Here is a 26,074-nt window from a genome sequence, read left to right on the forward strand (position 1 = left end):
CTTTTGATCACCCAAACTCTTTCACAACCTGAACCTTATTTTCACTTAAAACATTGATCCTTTTAAGTGTGAACGATATAAAACGATATAAAACAACCATATAAGATAATAAAAAGCCATCACATTTATTTTGCAATAAAACAGGCCCTTCATCTTGTGCATTGATTGACAGGTGCATTGATTGACAGGTATAAAAATATATTTATCTCCCATTCATGAAAATATCGATAACTCATAAGGACCAGGTCGTTCAAGCCAAGATGTAAACATAGTTAGAAAACTGATTTGAAACTATTTGTTCAAGATAAATAAAGATCAAATCAAAGCTCTGTCTGACTCCTTGCGTTGAGGTCTCCCCACAGAGCTGTTTTCTGCACCTCCTCGTTCCCCCACACTGCTCCTCAGAGACGGGATCCTCCCCGTCTTCTCCTTCATCGGCCTCACGGTGTTCTCCTTCATCACGGTGTTCCCTGAAGCCAGAAACTGAAGGGGACGTCGATGCTGTGAGCTCTGCTTCCTGCGCAGTCTCTTCTGGCCCTCCTCTTCGCTCCATGTCTGCACAGAGACAACATGCAGTCATTAATTGATCAATTAGTGTTTGATACCATTCCTTCCATTCTGCGAGAGTGAGGTCTAGGGTGTCTGCAGACTGCAGGAGTCGTACCCGTTCATACAAGTCATCGATTTCATCATTTGTCATTTTCTGCGCACTTCCATCACGTTTTATATACACCTCTCCCAGCACCTTGAGCAGGACAGGGTGATAATCGTTATTATCGTGATAAAAACACTCACAATAATTGTATTGTGGAGATTTTAATTGATCGTGAAATTGTCGACACTTCATACACTATAAACTAGATTAGGTTTTGTGAGCTTCAAAATTCAGTACCACTTAAACGGTGCATTTATATAGCGCCATTATCCAAGGCGCTTTACATAGATTGCACATTCACCCATTCACACACACATACACACACCTTTACATAGATTGTGCATTACATTCACACATTCACACACCTTTACATAGATTGTGCATTACATTCACCCATTCACACACACACACATACACACACTTTTACATAGATTGTGCATTACATTCACCCATTCACACACATTCACACACCTTTACATAGATTGTGCATTACATTCACCCATTCACACACACATACACACACCTTTACATAGATTGTGCATTACATTCACCCATTCACACACACATACACACACCTTTACATAGATTGTGCATTACATTCACCCATTCACACACACATACACACACCTTTACATAGATTGTGCATTACATTCACCCATTCACACACCTTTACATAGATTGTGCATTACATTCACCCATTCACACATTCACACACCTTTACATAGATTGTGCATTACATTCACCCATTCACACACATACACACACCTTTACATAGATTGTGCATTACATTCACCCATTCACACACATACACACACCTTTACATAGATTGTGCATTGACTCTAGCCGACACCAACTCTGCCCTCTACACTCTCCTATCTGACACCATGAGGGTCTAGAGCTCTACACTCTCCTATCTAACATCACTATAGGATCTAGAGCTCTACTCTCCTATCTGACACCATGAGGGTCTAGAGCTCTACACTCTCCTATCTAACATCACTATAGGATCTAGAGCTCTACTCTCCTATCTGACACCATGAGGGTCTAGAGCTCTACACTCTCCTATCTAACATCACTATAGGATCTAGAGCTCTACTCTCCTATCTGACACCATGAGGGTCTAGAGCTCTACACTCTCCTATCTAACATCACTATAGGATCTAGAGCTCTACACTCTCCTATCTGACACCATGAGGGTCTAGAGCTCTACACTCTCCTATCTAACATCACTATAGGATCTAGAGCTCTACACTCTCCTATCTGACACCATGAGGGTCTAGAGCTCTACACTCTCCTATCTGACACTTGACCTTGAGGTCATCCATCCTCCTCCTCCTCACAGGCACCTTGACCTTGAGGTCATCCATCCCTTTCCTCACAGGCACCTTGACCTTGAGGTCATCCATCCCTTTCCTCACAGGCACCTTGTCCTTGAGGTCATCCATCCCTTTCCTCCCAGGCACCTTGCGGTCTTCATCATCTTCATTCTTCTCCATCACAGCCACTGCCATACTGCCATTTTTTCCTTTACAGACAGAGAGGGAAAATATGTATACACATGTACAAATAATAGTGTATATTCATGCATATTAACATGTGATAGATTCTAAATTTGTACTTATTCGATAGAATAGAATATAGTTACAATTATGAGTGAACTCGGTGGTCAAACCAGGGTCAAACCAAGTGCAGTTGTCTGGTGTTTAGACTCTAAATGTACATATTTGTTTTAGAGTCTCATTCTTATTATATCTCTCTACTCTTACTTGCAACTGTCCTAACAACACGTGAATTTCCCTTCAATTTGATTCAACTTGATTGAAACAAATATTATACTTTAATATTACATAAATACACTATACATTAGCTTGGTGGTCCAAAGAGGAGTCCAGTCTACATGCAGAACGTCTCCTTTAGTCCTTACCGAGCCTTGGACTCTTCTTGTCAGCCTCCTCCGAGGCTGGTGCTGTCATCTTCCTTTTCTGATGAGTGGGAGAACTATTCTGCTTGGTCTGGAGGTCCATGATGACCCTTTTCTGCTCATCATTTTCTTTGGCCAACTTCTCCACTTCATCTGTCCACTTCTGTAAACAGATAAGGACTCATTGACTAGATGATGGGTATAATGGCACCTGAACAACAACAATCTGCCAGTGAGGGAATTTGGTGTCAATTCAATTCAATTTTATTAAAGTGTCAAATCACCACAAGTTGTCTCAAGACACTTTACATGTAGCCTCGGAAACCAAGACGTTTTTATTTCCAGGGAGAAAAAAAAGTCTGGGACCGAGTCCACTTCAATTCGGCATAGAGTAGCGTAAACGTCGGTCTCTCTCTGCTGATTACTGATCGTCTGCACCTTTGTTAAATTGACGCGCACACACGCACACACACTCCTCTCTCTCTCTGTCGCTCTAATTAATTAGTCTCATGTCGCGCAGCTGTGTCTAGTTTCTCCCGGCGGATCCTAGAGCAGAGACAGACAGAGATATCACCCTGAGCAAGACATTTTGTGATAGTGGTAACGAATGCCAAGCAGACCAAGACTCTAGGGTGGGAGGCCATCTGCCTCGACCGTGGCAGACTCTAGGGTGGACGGCCATCTGCCTCGACCGTGGCAGACTCTAGGGTGGACGGCCATCTGCCTCGACCGTGGCAGACTCTAGGGTGGACGGCCATCTGCCTCCACCGTGTCAGACTCTAGGGTGGGAGGCCATCTGCCTCCACCGTGTCAGACTCTAGGGTGGACGGCCATCTGCCTCGACCGTGGCAGACTCTAGGGTGGACGGCCATCTGCCTCCACCGTGGCAGACTCTAGGGTGGGAGGCCATCTGCCTCGACCGTGGCAGACTCTAGGGTGGGAGGCCATCTGCCTCCACCGTGGCAGACTCTAGGGTGGGAGGCCATCTGCCTCCACCGTGGCAGACTCTAGGGTGGGAGGCCATCTGCCTCGACCGTGGCAGACTCTAGGGTGGGAGGCCATCTGCCTCCACCGTGTCAGACTCTAGGGTGGGAGGCCATCTGCCTCCACCGTGGCAGACTCTAGGGCGGACGGCCATCTGCCTCGACCGTGGCAGACTCTAGGGTGGACGGCCATCTGCCTCGACCGTGGCAGACTCTAGGGTGGGAGGCCATCTGCCTCCACCGTGGCAGACTCTAGGGTGGACGGCCATCTGCCTCCACCGTGTCAGACTCTAGGGTGGGAGGCCATCTGCCTCGACCGTGGCAGACTCTAGGGTGGACGGCCATCTGCCTCGACCGTGGCAGACTCTAGGGTGGACGGCCATCTGCCTCGACCGTGGCAGACTCTAGGGTGGACGGCCATCCGCCTCGACCGTGGCAGACTCTAGGGTGGGAGGCCATCTGCCTCGACCGTGGCAGACTCTAGGGCGGACGGCCATCTGCCTCGACCGTGGCAGACTCTAGGGTGGACGGCCATCTGCCTCGACCGTGTCAGACTCTAGGGCGGACGGCCATCTGCCTCGACCGTGGCAGACTCTAGGGTGGACACACTAAGTGAGGTCTTCTCTTGAGTATGTCTTGAAAAAGTATTTATTTTAAGGCTGATTCTCATAGCATAAACGTATATAACTTATATATACTTCCAGCTTCCCTGCGTTGGCTGATCTGAGCGAGCAGGGTGGGTTGTAGAGTCTGATCAGACTTTGAACATATGGGGTTGCTTTGAATGCCAACATCAGAGTTTTGTACTCTGTGCGGGCAGCAACCGGTAGCCAATGGAGGGAGCGGAGAAGGGGGGAGACATGTGAGAATGTTGGCTGGTTGAAGATCAAGCTAGCTGCGGCATTCTGGATCAGTTGGAGAGGCTTTAGTGTGTAGGCCAGTAAGGAGGGAGTTACAATAGTTACGTTTAGACATTACTGATGTGTGGATTAGGAGCTGGGCTTACTCCTGGGTGAGAAAGAGTCCAATCTTCCGCCATAGTCTGAAAACCCACCTCTTCGACGACTTTACAGGCGTATGCAAACTTAACCTCGATAGCATTTTATGTAGACATACTGTAGCACTATATAGTAATTATACTGTATGCATAGTTTCATTATATAGATATTCCATTGTTAGGTTCTTAGCTCTTATGATTCATGATGACACATTTTATGTATGTGATGCATTGCCCTGTTTTGGTTCTTGCTTACTGTAAATCGCTCTGGATTAAGAGCGTCTGCTGAATGCCTACATTTTAAATTGTCTTACCTGTTTATACCAGTCATGGATGGCATCCGTAGTCATTTGCTGCACACTTCCATTGCCTCTGATAAACGCCTTTCCCTGCTCTGTCCGCAGTGTCCGGTAGAGCTCTCTGCAGCCCGCAGGGCGTTTGAAGGTGATGCACAGCACCTTGAGGACAGGATGAGAATCGTCATTATCGTGATAAAAACACAATAATTGTATCGTGGAATTGTAATTTATCGTGAAATTGTCCTCTGTCATACACTAGAAACTACATTAGCTTTTGTTGAGCTGCAAAATTCAGTACCACTTACAGCATTTATCACTCTACACAAATTGATTGGCCAAAAATAGCAAATACCAAAGCTTTGTGAGCTTGTAGATCGGCTATTTTTATGGATGTTGGGGTTTCAAGTGGTTAACAACAAAAGTGTCATTCTAAGCTTTAAGCATAATTTAGATTATTATGATAATACCGTTATCGCAATAATGTTTGCCACAATAACCGTGATGTGTACTATTCATATCGTCCCTAACCATGAGGTCTTTAAGATCTGGTGTTTCCCCGGGTGGGATCTCCTCCACTCCAGCTACGACAGGCACAAACGCCACACAGTAGTTGCTGCCAGGCCAGACACGAGGCTTGAAGTTCATAAAAACTGAATCTGCTGTCTGTTGATATTTGTCCTGCTGATGGAAGTTGATCTTGTTCCCCAGCACCTGGCCGCTGTCATCCACCCCAATCATCAGCGTCCCGCCCTCGTTGTTCAGGAAGGCAGTGGCGTACTTACGCAAGTTGTCCACAAACGTTCCTTTATACTCTCCTTTACAGACAGAGGAAAAAAGATTGTACTGCATTTTATATTCAATGTAAAGCACTTTGTGACTTTGTTCTGAAAAGCGCTTCATAAATAATAATTATTATAACCACCAGTATGGATTTAGAGAGAATAGGTCCACCTCGATGGCTGTGACGGAACTGGTGGAAGAAATCTCAACAGCAATAGAGGAGAGAAAATATACGGTAGGAGTGTTTGAGCTTTGGATACATCCCAGTTTATTAAATAAGATGGAGATATGATACATCCCAGTTTATTAAATAAACTGGAGATATGATACATCCCAGTTTATTAAATAAGATGGAGATATGATACATCCCAGTTTATTAAATAAGATGGAGATATGATACATCCCAGTTTATTAAATAAACTGGGATGTATCATATCTCCAGTTTATTAAATAAACTGGAGATATGATACATCCCAGTTTATTAAATAAACTGGAGATATGATACATCCCAGTTTATTAAATAAACTGGAGATATGATACATCCCAGTTTATTAAATAAACTGGAGATATGATACATCCCAGTTTATTAAATAAACTGGAGATATGATACATCCCAGTTTATTAAATAAACTGGAGATATGATACATCCAGTTTATTAAATAAACTGGAGATATGATACATCCAGTTTATTAAATAAACTGGAGATATGATACATCCCAGTTTATTAAATAAACTGGAGATATGATACATCCAGTTTATTAAATAAACTGGAGATATGATACATCCCAGTTTATTAAATAAACTGGAGATATGATACATCCCAGTTTATTAAATAAACTGGAGATATGATACATCCCAGTTTATTAAATAAACTGGAGATATGATACATCCCAGTTTATTAAATAAACTGGGATGTATCATATCTCCAGTTTATTAAATAAACTGGAGATATGATACATCCCAGTTTATTAAATAAGATGGAGATATGATACATCCCAGTTTATTAAATAAACTGGGATGTATCATATCTCCAGTTTATTTAATAAACTGGGATGTATCATATCTCCAGTTTATTTAATAAACTGGGATGTATCATATCTCCAGTTTATTTAATAAACTGGGATGTATCATATCTCCAGTTTATTTAATAAACTGGGATGTATCATATCTCCAGTTTATTTAATAAACTGGGATGTATCATATCTCCAGTTTATTTAATAAACTGGATGTATCATATCTCCAGTTTATTTAATAAACTGGATGTATCATATCTCCAGTTTATTTAATAAACTGGATGTATCATATCTCCAGTTTATTTAATAAACTGGGATGTATCATATCTCCATATTTTTTAATAAACTGGGATGTATCATATCTCCATCTTATTTAATAAACTGGGATGTATCATATCTCCATCTTATTTAATAAACTGGGATGTATCATATCTCCATCTTATTTAATAAACTGGGATGTATCATATCTCCATCTTATTTAATAAACTGGGATGTATCATATCTCCAGTTTATTTAATAAACTGGGATGTATCATATCTCCATCTTATTTAATAAACTGGGATGTATCATATCTCCATCTTATTTAATAAACTGGGATGTATCATATCTCCAGTTTATTTAATAAACTGGGATGTATCATATCTCCAGTTTATTTAATAAACTGGATGTATCATATCCAGTTTATTAAATAAACTGGAGATATGATACATCCCAGTTTATTAAATAAACTGGAGATATGATACATCCCAGTTTATTAAATAAACTGGAGATATGATACATCCCAGTTTATTAAATAAACTGGAGATATGATACATCCCAGTTTATTAAATAAACTGGAGATATGATACATCCCAGTTTATTAAATAAACTGGGATGTATCATATCTCCAGTTTATTAAATAAACTGGAGATATGATACATCCCAGTTTATTAAATAAGATGGAGATATGATACATCCCAGTTTATTAAATAAACTGGGATGTATCATATCTCCAGTTTATTAAATAAACTGGAGATATGATACATCCCAGTTTATTAAATAAACTGGAGATATGATACATCCCAGTTTATGAAATAAACTGGAGATATGATACATCCCAGTTTATTAAATAAACTGGAGATATGATACATCCCAGTTTATTAAATAAACTGGAGATATGATACATCCAGTTTATTAAATAAACTGGAGATATGATACATCCAGTTTATTAAATAAACTGGAGATATGATACATCCCAGTTTATTAAATAAACTGGAGATATGATACATCCAGTTTATTAAATAAACTGGAGATATGATACATCCCAGTTTATTAAATAAACTGGAGATATGATACATCCAGTTTATTAAATAAACTGGAGATATGATACATCCCAGTTTATTAAATAAACTGGAGATATGATACATCCCAGTTTATTAAATAAACTGGAGATATGATACATCCCAGTTTATTAAATAAGATGGAGATATGATACATCCCAGTTTATTAAATAAGATGGAGATATGATACATCCAGTTTATTAAATAAACTGGAGATATGATACATCCAGTTTATTAAAAAATATGGAGATATGATACATCCAGTTTATTAAATAAGATGGAGATATGATACATCCCAGTTTATTAAATAAGATGGAGATATGATACATCCCAGTTTATTAAATAAGATGGAGATATGATACATCCAGTTTATTAAATAAGATGGAGATATGATACATCCCAGTTTATTAAATAAGATGGAGATATGATACATCCAGTTTATTAAATAAACTGGAGATATGATACATCGCAGTTTATTAAATAAGATGGAGATATGATACATCCCAGTTTATTAAATAAACTGGAGATATGATACATCCCAGTTTATTAAATAAGATGGAGATATGATACATGCCAGTTTATTAAATAAACTGGAGATATGATACATCCAGTTTATTAAATAAGATGGAGATATGATACATCCAGTTTATTAAATAAGATGGAGATATGATACATCCCAGCTTGTTATTACATAAGCTGGAGAGATATAATATGGTGCAAGAGTTACCTTGCCGACCGAAACAATTAAATAACATCGACTAGGCTAATAAGGTAACATATGGAGTCCCGCAAGGTTCTGTACTTGGTAAAAAGCTATTAATTTAATGAATAATATTTGCAAAGTGTCTACCCTGTTAAAATATAATATGTCCTTTTTGCAGACAATACCAACCTGTATTGATCTTGAGAGACTTTGGAGGATCTCCTGAATGCGGTGGAGAAGGTTTGATAAAAAATAAACTATCACTGAATTTAAGTAAAACTAAGTTTATATTTTGCCAAAAGTTTTAATGAATGATGTTATATATAAAGAGTGTATCCTTACCAAGTCCTTGTTTGAACTCCATGGTGGAAGTTTCGCTGCCCAGACGTTGTTTGTAGAAGAATGTTTTAACATACTTTGTATCTTCTAGTGATCTGCTGACATGTCTAGTTCTAGTTCTAGGTCCCACAGCTGTGTTGGGCGGCACGGGAACACTTACTGCCTAAAGACAACACAACAAGGACACTTGTTTGATTCAATTCAAATCAAAGGGCTTTATTGAAATGAGAAAACATACATTGCCAAAGTAAAAAGTACAAGTTGTTTTAAGTGAATCATTAATAGGCGTCAGTGCTTTTCTGAATATGCGTGCAGAGTTCCTACACAATTTCCATTTCAAAATTCCGCACTTCTTTGCGGACTAGAATTTTTTGTATAGTTTTAGTACATAATTGACATTTGATGTTTATTGAACCATGAACCTCGCTTTCACTCTGTCCTGCACTCTCTCTCTCTCACTCACACACACACACACACACACACACACACACACACACACACACACACACACACACACACACACACACACACACACACACACACACACACACACACACACACACACACACACACACACACACACACACACACACACACACACACACGTAAACATTTTGTCCGCCTGCTCCAAATGCCATGAAAAACCTCTTGTATACTGTACAAGGTCACAGGGGAGAGTGGGGACAGCCAAAGGATTATTTTATTGGCCAGTCCTGGTCAGTCGTATCTTATTTCCCAGTCCTGGTCAGTCGTATCTTATTGGCCAGTCCTGGTCAGTCGTATCTTATTGCCCAGTCCTGGTCAGTCGTATCTTATTGCCCAGTCCTGGTCAGTTGTATCTTATTGCCCAGTCCTGGTCAGTCGTATCTTATTGCCCAGTCCTGGTCAGTCATTTCTTAATGCTCAGTCCTGGTCAGTCGTATCTTATTGCCCAGTCCTGGTCAGTCGTATCTTATTGCCCAGTCCTGGTCAGTCATATCTTAATGCCCAGTCCTGGTCAGTCGTATCTTATTGCCCAGTCCTGGTCAGTCGTATCTTATTGGCCAGTCCTGGTCAGTCGTATCTTATTGCCCAGTCCTGGTCAGTCGTATCTTATTGCCCAGTCCTGGTCAGTCGTATCTTATTGCCCAGTCCTGGTCAGTTGTATCTTATTGCCCAGTCCTGGTCAGTTGTATCTTATTGCCCAGTCCTGGTCAGTTGTATCTTATTGCCCAGTCCTGGTCAGTCGTATCTTATTGCCCAGTCCTGGTCAGTCATATCTTAATGCCCAGTCCTGGTCAGTCGTATCTTAATGCCCAGTCCTGGTCAGTCATATCTTGGCCTATTTTATTGCATTGTTGACATTGTGAGTCAGCAAAGATAAACGGGTGGAGTTCTCCATACCTGAGAGGCTTTGATCTCTGGAGAGTCCTTCATCCCTGAGGACAGCCTGGCTGTCTCCCCTGAGGACAGCCTGTCTGTCTCCATCTGTGAGGACTGGCTGTCTGTCTCCATATGTGAGGACAGCCTATTTGTCTCCTCCTGTGAAGAATGGCTGTCTGTCTCCTCCTGAGAAGACTGGCTGTCTGTCTCTGAGGAAGACAACATATGGCACATGAAAACAGCTGCATGGCGAAACAAGAGTCAATGGAAGAAAACAAAGAATTGACAGCACTTCTGCTACTTAAACAAATACCCCATGCATATGGTAAACTGGTGTTTTAAAATACCCCATGCATATGGTAAACTGGTGTTTTAAAATACCCCATGCATATGGTAAACTGGTGTTTTAAAATACCCCATGCATCTGATTGATTGATTGGTTGATTGATTGATTGATTGATTGATTGAAATATTTATTAACAGTTTGCAGAATTACAGTACATTTCAAGCACAACTCAATACAAAGACTGTTAACTGTGAGTGGACGACCCAATAAAGCATTACACTTATTTATAATAGGGTCCACCTTGTTCAATTCATCAAAACATTTAGGGCAGTATTATGTGTGTCTTAAGTACCAGGTCTTATTACTTAACTTAAGACCTGGAGGCGTGATCAATGCCATTTGGCTATTCTGAGTGGCCAAACAGCATTGACCACGCCTCCAGGTCTTAAGTTAAGTCATAAGACCTGGTACTTAAGACACGCATAATACTGCCCTTAGAGACATACAAATAGACACTTCTATAATCTATATAGCCAAAAACAAAATGAGAACTGGAATTCATCATAAAGGAGGTAAAAAGGGAAAAGAAACATATACAGTGAGGGGAAAAAGGGGTGGGTGGTGGGTTCAGATTTTACGGAGGCCAGTTTCGAATTGCAGCCGTCCGTAGGTGCCCTTTGAGAGCGGTTTTGAAGGAGTCAAGGGATTCTTGTCTTAATGACTGTTGGTAGGGCGTTCCACATTTTGGTGGCATAGGAGCGGAAATAATTTAGTCCCTTGTTTGTGCCGAATCTGGGTTGCACATGGTTTGTTGCACTCCCTCTGGTGTTGTGTGTGTGGACTTCGTTAACATTAAGGAAGTATTTAGACAGGTACAATACATGGGTATCTTGGTGGTGTATCGAATCTTGTGGACCAGACCCATTGCAAGATGCTGTACTCTGTCGTCGACCCTAAGCCATTCCAGCCTGTCAAGCTGGTAAACTGCTGTTTTAAAATACCCCATGCATCTGGTAAACTGTTTTAAAGGACTGAGTGGTAAACTGTTTTAAAGGACTGAGTGGTAAACTGGTGTTTTAAAGGACTGAGTGGTAAACTGGTGTTTTAATGGACTGAGTGGTAAACTGGTGTTTTAATGTACTGAGTGTAAACTGGTGTTTTAAAGGACTGAGTGTAAACTGGTGTTTTAATGGACTGAGTGTAAACTGGTGTTTTAATGGACTGAGTGTAAACTGGTGTTTTAAAGGACTGAGTGGTAAACTGGTGTTTTAAAGGACTGAGTGGTAAACTGGTGTTTTAATGGACTGAGTGGTAAACTGGTGTTTTAAAGGACTGAGTGTAAACTGGTGTTTTAAAGGACTGAGTGGTAAACTGGTGTTTTAATGGACTGAGTGGTAAACTGGTGTTTTAAAGGACTGAGTGGTAAACTGGTGTTTTAATGGACTGAGTGGTAAACTGGTGTTTTAATGGACTGAGTGTAAACTGGTGTTTTAAAGGACTGAGTGGTAAACTGGTGTTTTAAAGGACTGAGTGGTAAACTGTTTTAAAGGACGGAGTAGTAAACTGGTGTTTTAAAGGACTGAGTGGTAAACTGGTGTTTTAATGTACTGAGTGTAAACTGGTGTTTTAAAGGACTGAGTAGTAAACTGGTGTTTTAAAGGACTGAGTAGTAAACTGGTGTTTTAATGGACTGAGTGGTAAACTGGTGTTTTAATGGACTGAGTGTAAACTGGTGTTTTAAAGGACTGAGTGGTAAACTGGTGTTTTAAAGGACTGAGTGGTAAACTGGTGTTTTAAAGGACTGAGTGGTAAACTGGTGTTTTAATGGACTGAGTGTAAACTGGTGTTTTAATGGACTGAGTGGTAAACTGGTGTTTTAAAGGACTGAGTGTAAACTGGTGTTTTAATGGACTGAGTGTAAACTGGTGTTTTAATGGACTGAGTGGTAAACTGGTGTTTTAATGGACTGAGTGTAAACTGGTGTTTTAATGGACTGAGTGTAAACTGGTGTTTTAAAGGACTGAGTGTAAACTGGTGTTTTAAAGGACTGAGTGTAAACTGGTGTTTTAAAGGACTGAGTGGTAAACTGGTGTTTTAAAGGACTGAGTGGTAAACTGGTGTTTTAAAAGACTGAGTGGTAAACTGGTGTTTTAAAGGACTGAGTGGTAAACTGGTGTTTTAAAGGACTGAGTGGTAAACTGTTTTAAAGGACTGAGTGGTAAACTGGTGTTTTAAAGGACTGAGTGGTAAACTGGTGTTTTAATGGACTGAGTGTAAACTGGTATTTTAATGGACTGAGTGGTAAACTGGTGTTTTAAAGGACTGAGTGGTAAACTGGTGTTTTAAAGGACTGAGTGGTAAACTGGTGTTTTAAAGGACTGAGTGGTAAACTGGTGTTTTAATGGACTGAGTGGTAAACTGGTGTTTTAAAGGACTGAGGGCCCTATTAAGCAAGACGAAAAACCCATGCGGTAATACAGATTTCGCCCTCGCTCTGCGCCTTTTCGTATTATGGAAGCCGTGGTGAGCGCTCACTCATATGGAATACCACGTTCCTGCATAATTTAGCATTGGGGGAGTGTCCATATGTTAATTATTTTCGCTTTGCGCTAATTGGTATTAAGCCCCTTGACCTAAAAACACTCAGCGCATACCGATTCCGCCTGGGTCTGACCACGTCTTAAAAGCAAAAAGCACTGTTTGATTTTACACTTGAGCGGCTCTGGAGTGCTGCTGGAGTGTTGCCATGTCTGTTTGCTTTTTATTATAAGCGGCTTCTTTTTCTGCAAAGTTGCTTGTAAATATTGGTAGTTGTGGTTGCTTTTCTTGTTTCTAAAGTGCTTATTTGGGCTTTTCTCCTAATGTTGTTTAAACCAGTGATCCTCACACAGCGACATTCCCATGTCAAGGACCCCCAGATGAATGCATTTTCCCAACTAAGCCAGTGACCCCCATGACAGATTTGTGTTTTTAAATGTTTCAATAACATTTTTCAAAAATATTCTTATTGTCACTTTTTTCAAAGATTACTTTTGAAAATAGCAGATCTACCAGCTCACAATGCATCACATTCATTCATTAAAACAATGAACTCTGACTGCAGGGGGATATATATTTATAATGATCATTATAACAATGTGCAAGAAAATATGTAAAAAGAAGGAAGAACTTTATATTTGTGGACAATCAAAATATGCTGGAAATTTTAATGTGGTGTCATTAAAAGGAATCTTGATATGGCAGACTCACTATCTAGAAAATAAAAACATGGCACTTCATTTAAAATAGGTTGTAGACCCCTGTTATATGCGATTCTTTTGGGAGTATGTTTATAGACCTATTTACTTGTTTCTATGAGACATGGCAACAGCGAGCTTTATGGCTTTCTCGTTGAGATTATAAAGGGTCATATATCGCTCATTTCTAAACCTTTTTTAAAAATTAAAACATCTCCATAATCACTGGGAAGTTTGCTTTCATACGCTGTATCACACCCGACTCAATTCTTCTTCAATAAAATGCTACGAGCGAAGACCATAACATTGGGGCCGCAGCAATACGCATGGCGCACGTATGGCATTTCAACTCATTCCTTCGTCGTGACTCGAATGAAATAAAATAAAATAAACGTTATTTTACTGGTGTTTTTCAATAGAAACAAATAAAGAGCGTGTGTGCAACAGTCAGTGCATATACGTGCATGCACTATAGGCTATATTTCCTCCTTGTCGGGATGGTGAGCTGAGCTCTTCACAGCCCGTTTGTCTTTCATATTATTCTTATAATATTTGATATTATAAACACTCATGGTTCTCTCATTTCTCAACCGTTTTTTAAAATGTAAAAATCCCCATATTCCTTAGGAATCTTGCTTTCATTCGCTGTATGGTACATGGTTCTATTTTCATCGAATTAAACAATATCAAACGAACTTGTATGTTCGGGGGTTAGACGATTCCGGGAACATTACGCATGGATTGCCAATTTGCCAGCCAATGCTGCGTATCTACTCGCAGTTCCATTCCGATCTGAAAGGTATAGGTAGGTGCCATTTCAAAGTCTTAGTTATTCATTTATGAATCAAATCAACTAGAATAAAGATTTTTACAGCTGTTTTTCATGCTTAGAACAGAAACAAATTAAGTGACGATGTGCGTATATATCCCTCCCTTAGCATATGGCTGCGCCGCTGTAATGACTTTCCAATGAAAACTGCAAGTTACTTAACAAAATAGAGACATAGGCCTACAAGCTATGCACATCATGGCTGTGACAGCTTGTGGATCTGTTCTTTGGAGGCATAAAGGTGACAGCATGCAGTGCAATATGAATAATTAACCCAAATGTGACAAAGTCATGTCATGTCTATGGTGCCAGTCTGCAGAAATGTAATACCACTTGCCGAAAAGGGCGCATCATCAGCTGGTGTCGTAAAGAGAATAGTACGGACATGTTCATTGGGTAAGCCTCAAAACTCCCTTAAACACTCCCATGACTAATTCAAGGCCGTTTTGCTCACACCACGGGGTGTCGAAAGCGCTTCTTACCTGGCCCATAATTGTAATATGACATTGCACCCGCCCCCACGTCTTAAAAACTGTAAAATTATATGTAATTAGATTCCACTTGCTTAATAGGGCCCTGAGTGGTAAACTGGTGTTTTAATGGACTGAGTGTAAACTGGTGTTTTAATGGACTGAGTGTAAACTGGTGTTTTAAAGGACTGAGTGTAAACTGGTGTTTTAAAGGACTGAGTGGTAAACTGGTGTTTTAAAGGACTGAGTGGTAAACTGGTGTTTTAATGGACTGAGTGTAAACTGGTGTTTTAAAGGACTGAGTGTAAACTGGTGTTTTAAAGGACTGAGTGGTAAACTGGTGTTTTAATGGACTGAGTGGTAAACTGGTGTTTTAATGGACTGAGTGTAAACTGGTGTTTTAAAGGACTGAGTGGTAAACTGGTGTTTTAATGGACTGAGTGTAAACTGGTGTTTTAATGGACTGAGTGTAAACTGGTGTTTTAAAGGACTGAGTGGTAAACTGGTGTTTTAAAGGACTGAGTGGTAAACTGGTGTTTTATAGGACCTGGTTATGGTTGTTTTGCTTCCACTTTGAGAATCATTTACACTATTTCATGATCAAAAGTCAGATGTGATTACACTTACCGGGCATGTCAGAGTCATACGAGATGTGTGAGTCTAGTGAGCTGAACTCCGCCTGAACAATTAAGAAAAAAATAATGTTACATATAAGCATGTGTACATAATGAGGCAGTAAAATCAAGCATAAAGGTTATGAGCATACAATTAAATGGGGAATACGAAACTTTCAAATTACAACAGTGAAAAGTTAATCTAAGTAAAGAAACACTGCTTATTTCCCGATTGGCTGAATCCATAGTCTCGCGTTTCCAGACTGTTGCCTCTCGCAATTTTCAAATGTTTCTGTCATACAGTCTGGAGCAACGGAAGCTCTGATCATGAGTAAAATATAAATGCTTCCGTCATACAGTCTGGAGCAACGGAAGCTCTGATCATGAGTAAAATATAAATGCTTCCGTCATACAGTCTGGAGCAACGGAAGCTCTGATCATGAGTAAAATATAAATGCTTCCGTCATACAGTCTGGAGCAACGGAAGCTCTGATCATGAGTCAAATATAAATGCTTCCGTCATACAGTCTGGAGCAACGGAAGCTCTGATCATGAGTAAAATATAAATGCTTCCGTCATACAGTCTGGAGCAACGGAAGCTCTGATCATGAGTAAAATATAAATGCTTCCGTCATACAGTCTGGAGCAACGGAAGCTCTGATCATGAGTAAAATATAAATGCTTCCGTCATACAGTCTGGAGCAACGGAAGCTCTGATCATGAGTAAAATATAAATGCTTCCGTCATACAGTCTGGAGCAACGGAAGCTCTGATCATGAGTAAAATATAAATGCTTCCGTCATACAGTCTGGAGCAACGGAAGCTCTGATCATGAGTAAAATATAAATGCTTCCGTCATACAGTCTGGAGCATACCCTCCCCACTTCCGTTTCGTCTTTACAGTCACGCAAATGTATCGTAATATAAATATAAATCATCTAAGCATATATAGGATGCTGCTTAGCAGAAATGGAAATAAAAAAGTATATTTTTAAAATATATTTTCATGAAGGGAATTGGCAGCTTCCTTGCTCGGATTTGGGGAGGTTTATTTCCAGACTCTATAGCATTCAGAGATTGTGGAATGGTTGTCTGGCTACGCGAGACTAGTGAATCCATAACCCTCCTGTCATCTCACTTTCAATTCAATTGTCACATTAGTTCAATTACATTATCAAGACAGTTTAGTCACCTGAGATCTCCACCCTTCAGAGCTTTGCTGCGTTGTTCTTATCAGGTCTATGGACTTTACACTCACCTGAGATCTCCAATCTTCAGATTGTTGCTGCATCGTTCTTATCAGAGGTCTAGGGACTTTACAGGAGTAAACCTGTAAACACACAAGAGCAGGAATTAAATATGACACAAACTGTGAGGAGGTTTATTGTGTGTGTGATGTATTACTAACCACAGTATCACAGTGATGTATTACTATTGGGCGAACCCAGGTTCCCCATTCAGGTACGTTACCAGTCCACTACAGAGCCCAGGTTCCCCATTCCCCATTAAGAGCCCAGGTTCCCCAGACAGGTACCAGTCCACTAAAGAGCTGTGTGGCCCAATGGGCGAGTAGCAACGCAGCACTGTATAGCCTACAGTAAGTAATCACACTATGACAGTGATGAATTACAGTGTAATGCAGTGTAAACCCTGTAATAATTATGCTATCTACACCAGGGCTGGAATTTCGACACAATGGCATTTGTTGTTGTCCATTTGTTTTAGGGCACAAAGGCCAGATGCCAGGGCAGGGAGGCCATCAAATAAAACAAGTCAGTTGGCATGTGCAGAGCCGGTTGGAGCCACAAGGTGGTGCACTGCGTCCGCTTGTTTCCCGCCAATGTTGGCTTGCTTTTTTCCCAGAGTTGTTTTTGGGGGGCTGGCTTGTTTTGAACATCAAACAAGCCAACATTTATTTGATGTATATATACTAAATAAATAAATACCCATAGGTTTGGGGTAGTGTGAATCACATTGAGGGACAGAATGGGTCTGGTGTCTCTACTATGTGAAATAAATGACCAAAACATTCATAATTATAGACACACATAGTACTTATAATGATAAATGCATCAAATATTCATTTATTAGTATTATTTGGCCACATTATTGGGCTTGTTTTGTCTTGTTTTTCGAGGGAAGATTTCCCTCGCCAAGAGTTGGCTTGTTTTGGGCTTGTTTTTGGAGGCGGGTTGGCTTATTTCTCTCACAAGAGTTGGCAACACTGACTGTCTGTCAGTCATCAGTGGCGACACGCTTTGATCTCGCCGCAAAGCGGGTGCCTATGGGCTAACTATCCCCTTGAGATAGAATCAGCATTCCATTGTTACAATGGGAGTCAACGCTAGTGTCGCAACTCTCTTACTATATTACTCTGCTGGCAACAACCTTGTGATTGGCTGTCTGTCTGAGACAGTGAAGACTCGCAGTAACACTCACGGCTTGACGGGGAAGACACGTTTGCAATGTTAGAACGTCACTCAATATAACTTCACACCAAACGTGGCTGCATACAGTTTACTAATATAATAATCATTCTAATAAAGGGGGGGGGGGGGGGGGGGAGACACAACGGACGCTTCTTTCACCTGACCATTATATCACTGTGATTAATTCTTGTTTAATGTTGGTTCTTGCTGTTGTGATTTCAAACATCAATATACCCCTCAGTTCATAATGGATTTTTTATTTTAGTGGTCCAACCACTCCCTTACGGAGCTATGGGTGTGTGGCTAACACACACACAAACACACACGCACATATTAAAAGTATTTGATGATTTTGGGTGTGCCAGTACAGTACAGTGACAGTACAGTACAGTTCAGCCCCCGAACCCACCTCACCCCTGCCCACTTTGACAGGCTGGAATGGCTTAGGGTCGATTCATACTCCTATTTCACCGCTGTTTCGGCGCTGTAGTGCCGAAATGAGTTCGGCTCGTCAGAAATTTTCAGTAGCACCGAAGAGCCGACTTTAGGACGGTACCCGCCCCCCCCCCCCCGAACCTCAAATGACGTCACATTGTAGGCTCTACAGAGTCGAACCGACTCAATCAATTCAATCAATGAATCAATGGAACTTCCAGACCCACAGGAACAGCTCCTGAATGCAGCCCGGAAGCAGTTTCTGTTATGCCTTGAAGGCCAACAAAACTGTTTTTTGGGCTACTATGTCAAGTATTACATTTCACAAAAAGTTTATTGGTTGGTTCATAATAATCAGATCTATCTATTATACTTATGGCTGTCTTCTGTAGAATAAAAATAGGGTTTGTATTTGTATTTCTCCATACACAATATAAAATCTGCTGACAAAATAACACAAAATAACTGTTGAAATTGCTTGTATTTTGGTGTGGTGTCATAATTCAACATGATGTTGACATGGCACACTGACTATCAGGAAATAAAAACATGGCAGCACTTCATGCGGCTCCGTCTTTTTGGCAAATCTAGAACTTCCTGTTTGAGAGCTAGCAAATGTAAGACATCCGGTTGCTTTCAGAATAAAAGCGTTGTTAATTAAATAATTATTACATTACATTATTAGTATTATTATTACTATTATTATTATTATTATTGACACTGGACAAAAATCCCTGCTATGTATCGACTAGTGTGACATATGCACATGTCCGGGGAGACCTCCTCTACAACACCACACTGCCCGCTAAGCAGCAGAGGTGTAAAAATTAAATTGGCACACCATACAGCGAGGTGAAAGGTAAAGAACATCCCATTTCCAGACTAAAGTGAACTAAAGTGGACACTGGACAAAAATCCCTGCTATGTATCGACTAGTGTGACATACGCACATGTCCGGGGAGACCTCCTCTACAACACCACACTGTCCGCTAAGCAGCCACACTGTCCGCTAAGCAGCAGAGGTGTAAAAATTAAATTGGCACACCATACAGCGAGGTGAAAGGTAAAGAACATCCCATTTCCAGACTAAAGTGGACACTGGACAAAAATCCCTGCTATGTATCGAATAGTGTGACATACGCACATGTCCATGGAGACCTCCTCTACAACACCACACTGTCCGCTAAGCAGCAGAGGTGTAAAAATTCAATTGGCACACCATACAGCGAGGTGAAAGGTAAAAAATATCCCATTTCCAGACTAAAGTGAACTAAAGTGGACACTGGACAAGAATCCCTGCTATGTATCGACTAGTGTGACATATGCACATGTCCGGGGAGACCTCCTCTACAACACCACACTGTCCGCTAAACAGCAGAGGTGTACAACAAAAATTGGCACGCCATACAGCGAGGTGAAAGATACAAAAATATCCCATTTCCAGACTAAAGTCAACTAAAGTGGACACTGGACAAAAATCCCTGCTATGTATCGACTAGTGTGACATACGCACATGTCCGGGGAGACCTCCTCTACAACACCACACTGCCCGCTAAGCAGCAGAGGTGTAAAACAAAAATTGGCACGCCATACAGCGAGGTGAAAGATACAAAAATATCCAATTTCCAGACTAAAGTCAACTAAAGTGGACACTGGACAAAAATCCCTGCTATGTATCGACTAGTGTGACATACGCACATGTCCGTGGAGACCTCCTCTACAACACCACACTGTCCGCTAAGCAGCAGAGGTGTAAAACAAAATTGGCACGCCATACAGCGAGGTGAAAGGTAAAAAGATATCCCATTTCCAGACTAAAGTGGACACTGGACAAAAATCCCTGCTATGTATCGACTAGTGTGACATACGCACATGTCCGGGGAGACCTCCTCTACAACACCACACTGCCCGCTAAGCAGCAGAGGTGTAAAAATTCAATTGGCACACCATACAGCGAGGTGAAAGGTCAAAAACCATCCCATTTCCCGACTAAAGTGAACTAAAGTGGACACTGGACAAAAATCCCTGCTATGTATCGACTAGTGTGACATATGCACATGTCCGGGGAGACCTCCTCTACAACACCACACTGTCCGCTAAGCAGCCACACTGTCCGCTAAGCAGCAGAGGTGTAAAAATTAAATTGGCACACCATACAGCGAGGTGAAAGGTAAAGAACATCCCATTTCCAGACTAAAGTGAACTAAAGTGGACACTGGACAAAAATCCCTGCTATGTATCGAATAGTGTGACATACGCACATGTCCGGGGAGACCTCCTCTACAACACCACACTGTCCGCTAAGCAGCAGAGGTGTAAAAATTCAATTGGCACACCATACAGCGAGGTGAAAGGTAAAAAAATATCCCATTTCCAGACTAAAGTGAACTAAAGTGGACACTGGACAAAAATCCCTGCTATTTATCGACTAGTGTGACATATGCACATGTCCGGGGAGACCTTCTCTACAACACCACACTGTCCGCTAAGCAGCCACACTGTCCGCTAAGCAGCAGAGGTGAAAAAATTAAATTGGCACACCATACAGCGAGGTGAAAGGTAAAGAACATCCCATTTCCAGACTAAAGTGAACTAAAGTGGACACTGGACAAAAATCCCTGCTATGTATCGAATAGTGTGACATACGCACATGTCCATGGAGACCTCCTCTACAACACCACACTGTCCGCTAAGCAGCAGAGGTGTAAAAATTAAATTGGCACACCATACAGCGAGGTGAAAGGTCAAAAAATATCCCATTTCCAGACTAAAGTGAACTAAAGTGGACACTGGACAAAAATCCCTGCTATGTATCGAATAGTGTGACATACGCACATGTCCGGGGAGACCTCCTCTACAACACCACACTGTCCGCTAAGCAGCAGAGGTGTAAAAATTCAATTGGCACACCATACAGCGAGGTGAAAGGTAAAAAAACATCCCATTTCCAGACTAAAGTGAACTAAAGTGGACACTGGACAAAAGTCCATGCTATGTATCGACTAGTGTGACATATGCACATGTCCGGGGAGACCTCCTCTACAACACCACACTGTCCGCTAAGCAGCAGAGGTGTAAAACAAAAATTGGCACGCCATACAGCGAGGTGAAAGGTAAAAAAAATATCCCAATTCCAGACTAAAGTGAACTAAAGTGGACACTGGACAAAAATCCCTGCTATGTATCGACTAGTGTGACATATGCACATGTCCGGGGAGACCTCCTCTACAACACCACACTGTCCGCTAAGCAGCAGAGGTGTAAAACAAAAATTGGCACGCCATACAGCGAGGTGAAAGGTCAAAAATATCCCATTTCCAGACTAAAGTCAACTAAAGTGGACACTGGACAAAAATCCCTGCTATGTATCGACTAGTGTGACATACGCACATGTCCGGGGAGACCTCCTCTACAACACCACACTGCCCGCTAAGCAGCAGAGGTGTAAAACAAAAATTGGCACACCATACAGCGAGGTGAAAGGTAAAGAAATGTCCCATTTCCAGACTAAAGTCAACTAAAGTGGACACTGGACAGAAATCCCTGCTATGTATCGACTAGTGTGACATACGCACATGTCCGGGGAGCCCTCCTCTACAACACTACACTGTCCGCTAAGCAGCAGAGGTGTAAAAAATTTATTGGCACACCATACAGCGAGGTGAATGGTCAAAAAATATCCCATTTCCAGACTAAAGTGAACTAAAGTGGACACTGGACAAAAATCCCTGCTATGTATCGAATAGTGTGACATACGCACATGTCCGGGGAGACCTCCTCTACAACACCACACTGTCCGCTAAGCAGCAGAGGTGTAAAAATTCAATTGGCACACCATACAGCGAGGTGAAAGGTCAAACATATCCCATTTCCAGACTAAAGTGAACTAAAGTGGACACTGGACAAAAATCCCTGCTATGTATCGACTAGTGTGACATATGCACATGTCCGGGGAGACCTCCTCTACAACACCACACTGTCCGCTAAGCAGCAGAGGTGTAAAACAAAAATTGTCCAGTGTCCACTTTAGTTGACTTTAGTCTGGAAATGGGATATTTTTGTATCTTTCACCTCGCTGTACCGGCGTGCCAATTTTTGTTTTACACCTCTGCTGCTTAGCGGACAGTGTGGTGTTGTAGAGGAGGTCTCCCCGGACATGTGCATATGTCACACTAGTCGATACATAGCAGGGATTTTTGTCCAGTGTCCACTTTAGTTCACTTTAGTCTGGAAATGGGAGATTTTTTTACCTTTCACCTCGCTGTATGGTGTGCCAATTACATTTTTACACCTCTGCTGCTTAGCGGACAGTGTGGTGTTGTAGAGGAGGTCTCCACGGACATGTGCGTATGTCACACTAGTCGATACATAGCAGGGATTTTTGTCCAGTGTCCACTTTAGTTCACTTTAGTCTGGAAATGGGAGTTTTTTTTACCTTTCACCTCGCTGTATGGCGTGCCAATTTTTGTTTTACACCTCTGCTGCTTAGCGGACAGTGTGGTGTTGTAGAGGAGGTCTCCACGGACATGTGCGTATGTCACACTAGTCGATACATAGCAGGGATTTTTTTCCAGTGTCCACTTTAGTTCACTTTAGTCTGGAAATGGGATTTTTTTTATCTTTCACCTCGCTGTATGGCGTGCCAATTTTTGTTTTACACCTCTGCTGCTTAGTGGACAGTGTGGTGTTGTAGAGGAGGTCTCCACGGACATGTGCGTATGTCACACTAGTCGATACATAGCAGGGATTTTTGTCCAGTGTCCACTTTAGTTGACTTTAGTCTGGAAATGGGATATTTTTGTATTTTTCACCTCGCTGTATGGCGTGCCAATTTTTGTTTTACACCTCTGCTGCTTAGCGGACAGTGTGGTGTTGTAGAGGAGGTCTCCACGGACATGTGCGTATGTCACACTAGTCGATACATAGCAGGGATTTTTGTCCAGTGTCCACTTTAGTTCACTTTAGTCTGGAAATGGGATGTTTTTTGACCTTTCACCTCGCTGTATGGTGTGCCAATTTTTGTTTTACACCTCTGCTGCTTAGCGGACAGTGTGGTGTTGTAGAGGAGGTCTCCCCGGACATGTGCGTATGTCACACTAGTCGATACATAGCAGGGATTTTTGTCCAGTGTCCACTTTATAAAGTCCATGCACTCCAGTGAATAGCATTTATCCATTTAGATAACTTTTTAATTACTTATCTTTACACAGAAACATTACTTATTACTTATTTTTACACAGAAACATAATGTGTGTCCTATAGCATCGTTTAAATGCTTAATTTATAGTTTTAATGTGCAAATGAATCTTTTTTTCAATACTCTAGAGGGTACTCTTATTTTGAAGAGATCGTCCCCCGGAAGTCTTATATTTGCTAGCTTAGATTTGCCAGAAAAACAGTGCCCTATGGCGGCGATTTGCCAAAAAAAAAGTGCCACTTCAGGCTAAAAAGGTTGCCGACCCAAGAGGTAGTTAGTTGACACAGTTATACATTCTGGTTCTGTTACATTTCTGATTGATGTCAGATCAGTAAGACCAGGGTGGATATGGTCTGTGTTCATTTAGTGAATAATGTTAGATCAATAACCCTAACCCTTATTATCATCCTTGGACATCTACTCAGAGGATGGCTAGCTTGTATCTACTAGCATTAGCCACCTGCTAGCATAGATTTTTTTGATGAATTGAACATTGTCGACCCTATTGGAAACAAGTGTAATTCACAGTTAACAGCCTTTGTATTGAGTTTGTGCTTGAAATGTACTGTAATTCTGCAAACTGTTAATACATTTTTCAATCAATCAATCGATCAATAAAGGGATTGTTAGCTCCGTTTGGAAACTCATATCTACGTTTATCTCCGGAGCTAAAGAGAGAAAGAGCTCTTCTCTGAGCTAAACGTAGCCCGTCTCCGGACCCCCCGGGTTGAGCTCCTTTGGACCTAAAGTCATCACAATGTCAGAAACTTTAACGTAGGGTTCCGAAAGGAGCTAAGCTAAACGTAGAGATATGAGGTTCCAGACGGAGCTAAGATAGTTGGGTTTAAATCTGCCAAGTTCTCTTTAGCAACAAACTCCAGCATCGAACAGCTTCCATGGACATGATAGCTAAGCTAAGTTAGCCTAGCCCATGTCCACTCCAGTGCGTTAGAGAGTTCTCTATGCTAACCAGGCTAACCGTTAGCCAGCCCCGTTCCCTCCGTCCCTGGAACCTATACGGGGCTAACTGTTAACAAACTCCAGCCTTGAACAGCTAGCTTCCATGGACACGATAGCTCCTCACCATGGAGGACCCTGGCCTGATGTGAACAAGTCTTAGTGCTTTTTATGTTTTATTATTATTATTATCCTCAGCAGTAGTTGTTGTATTGAGCTGTACTTCCACTGAATTGTACTACCATTCTACAAACTTATCAACTGTTCTAAATCTATCCTAGCAGTGCTAGCGGCTAGCTAAACAACGTTAGCATGCCGTTTGTACTTTGGAACCTTAGTTTGGAACCTCTACCTTTAGCGTCTCCTTAACGACTTCAGACAACAGAGCTACCGTATCTACCTTTAGCTCCGAGATCTCCAACATCTCGGAGCTAAACGTAGATATAATAATGATATGCGCTTCCAAACGGAGCTAGCTAGCTGCTAGCCAAACAACGTTAGCATGCCGTGCTAGCTGCTAGCAGCACTGCCACAATAAAACCAAAACATGATGGTTGAGTGGAGACAACATTATTATGACATTATGCTGCTTCAAAGCTAAATAAACATACATTAATATAACATGAATGTGTTCAGTGAACACATTAATGCAGCCAATGGGAGTTGAGTGATCTGACTTGTTCCAATAACACAGAGAAGCGTCAGTCTGAGTGCTGTTTTGGCACCACTTTTAAAAGTTAAACCCAGACCAGATCATTCTTCCATTTACAGAATGGAGCTGTTCTGTATAAATGGAAGATAGTATTCTTTAAACAAAGTGCATGCATGGCTGCATGCTAGCATAGAGTTTATATATACCTTACCTACACGTTACGTCTGAACTCTGAAGTGAAGCTTGTTTTGTTGTGTAAATGTAAATAATAATAAAACAACGTCTGAACTCTGAAGTGAAGCTTGTTTTGTTGTGTAAATGTAAATAATAATAAAACAAGTGTGTGGTTCGACTGTACACAGCTGGAATGGGGGGGGGGGGGTGTAACAGTGACACTATCAGATAAGCTGTTATGATAGGTTAATATTTGGGGTTTTCCCAAGGTTTTCCCCTCCTCTCTAGAACCTTCTAGTGTTTTTAAAGGAAATGAATAGATATCAAACACATTATAGGCCTAGAGCTATTTATCACTTAAGTGTTTTGTTTAAAAGTGTTATTGAATAAATATCAAATACAATTCTACTGTATTTATTCATAC

General features: G+C 41.1%; 1 protein-coding gene across 5 annotated transcripts; it reads right to left on the minus strand.

The window, feature by feature from the left end:
• On the minus strand, window positions 1-25,837 carry LOC306918365 (uncharacterized protein). 5 transcript variants are annotated; one of them, XM_079531264.1, is made up of 13 exons: window positions 25,688-25,837; window positions 17,065-17,136; window positions 15,820-15,871; window positions 10,393-10,580; window positions 9,013-9,172; window positions 8,860-8,892; window positions 5,384-5,670; window positions 4,871-5,014; window positions 2,580-2,739; window positions 2,119-2,180; window positions 1,996-2,040; window positions 665-745; window positions 1-555 (listed from the first exon to the last, which is right to left on the minus strand). In XM_079531264.1, exons 2-13 carry the CDS (start codon window positions 17,095-17,097, stop codon window positions 316-318), a joined length of 1,485 nt encoding a protein of 494 aa, XP_079387390.1. In that variant the 5' UTR covers window positions 17,098-17,136; window positions 25,688-25,837; the 3' UTR covers window positions 1-315. The 5 variants fall into 5 exon arrangements, with proteins under 5 accessions (XP_079387390.1, XP_079387392.1, XP_079387393.1 ...); XM_079531266.1 differs by lacking the exon at window positions 665-745 and having other exon boundaries at window positions 2,002-2,040; window positions 16,999-17,136; XM_079531267.1 differs by lacking the exons at window positions 665-745; window positions 1,996-2,040 and having other exon boundaries at window positions 16,999-17,136.
• Between the last annotated feature and the right edge of the window lie 237 nt (window positions 25,838-26,074).

Source organism: Electrona antarctica, assembly GCF_951216825.1.
Source record: "Electrona antarctica genome assembly, contig: scaffold_81, whole genome shotgun sequence".
NCBI lineage: Eukaryota > Metazoa > Chordata > Actinopteri > Myctophiformes > Myctophidae > Electrona > Electrona antarctica.

Bases quoted from the DNA above. Each gene is read 5' to 3' on its own strand.
- LOC306918365 (XM_079531263.1), bottom strand. From the start codon at position 17,097: ATGCAGCAACAATCTGAAGATTGGAGATCTCAGGTGAGTGTAAAGTCC. The intron at 9,173-10,392 runs GTATGGAGAACT...TGTTGTCTTTAG, and splicing joins CAGAGATCAAAGCCTCTCAG to GCAGTAAGTGTTCCCGTGCC. The intron at 5,671-8,859 runs GTTGGTATTGTC...CTGTCTGTAAAG, and splicing joins GTCTCTCAAGATCAATACAG to GAGAGTATAAAGGAACGTTT.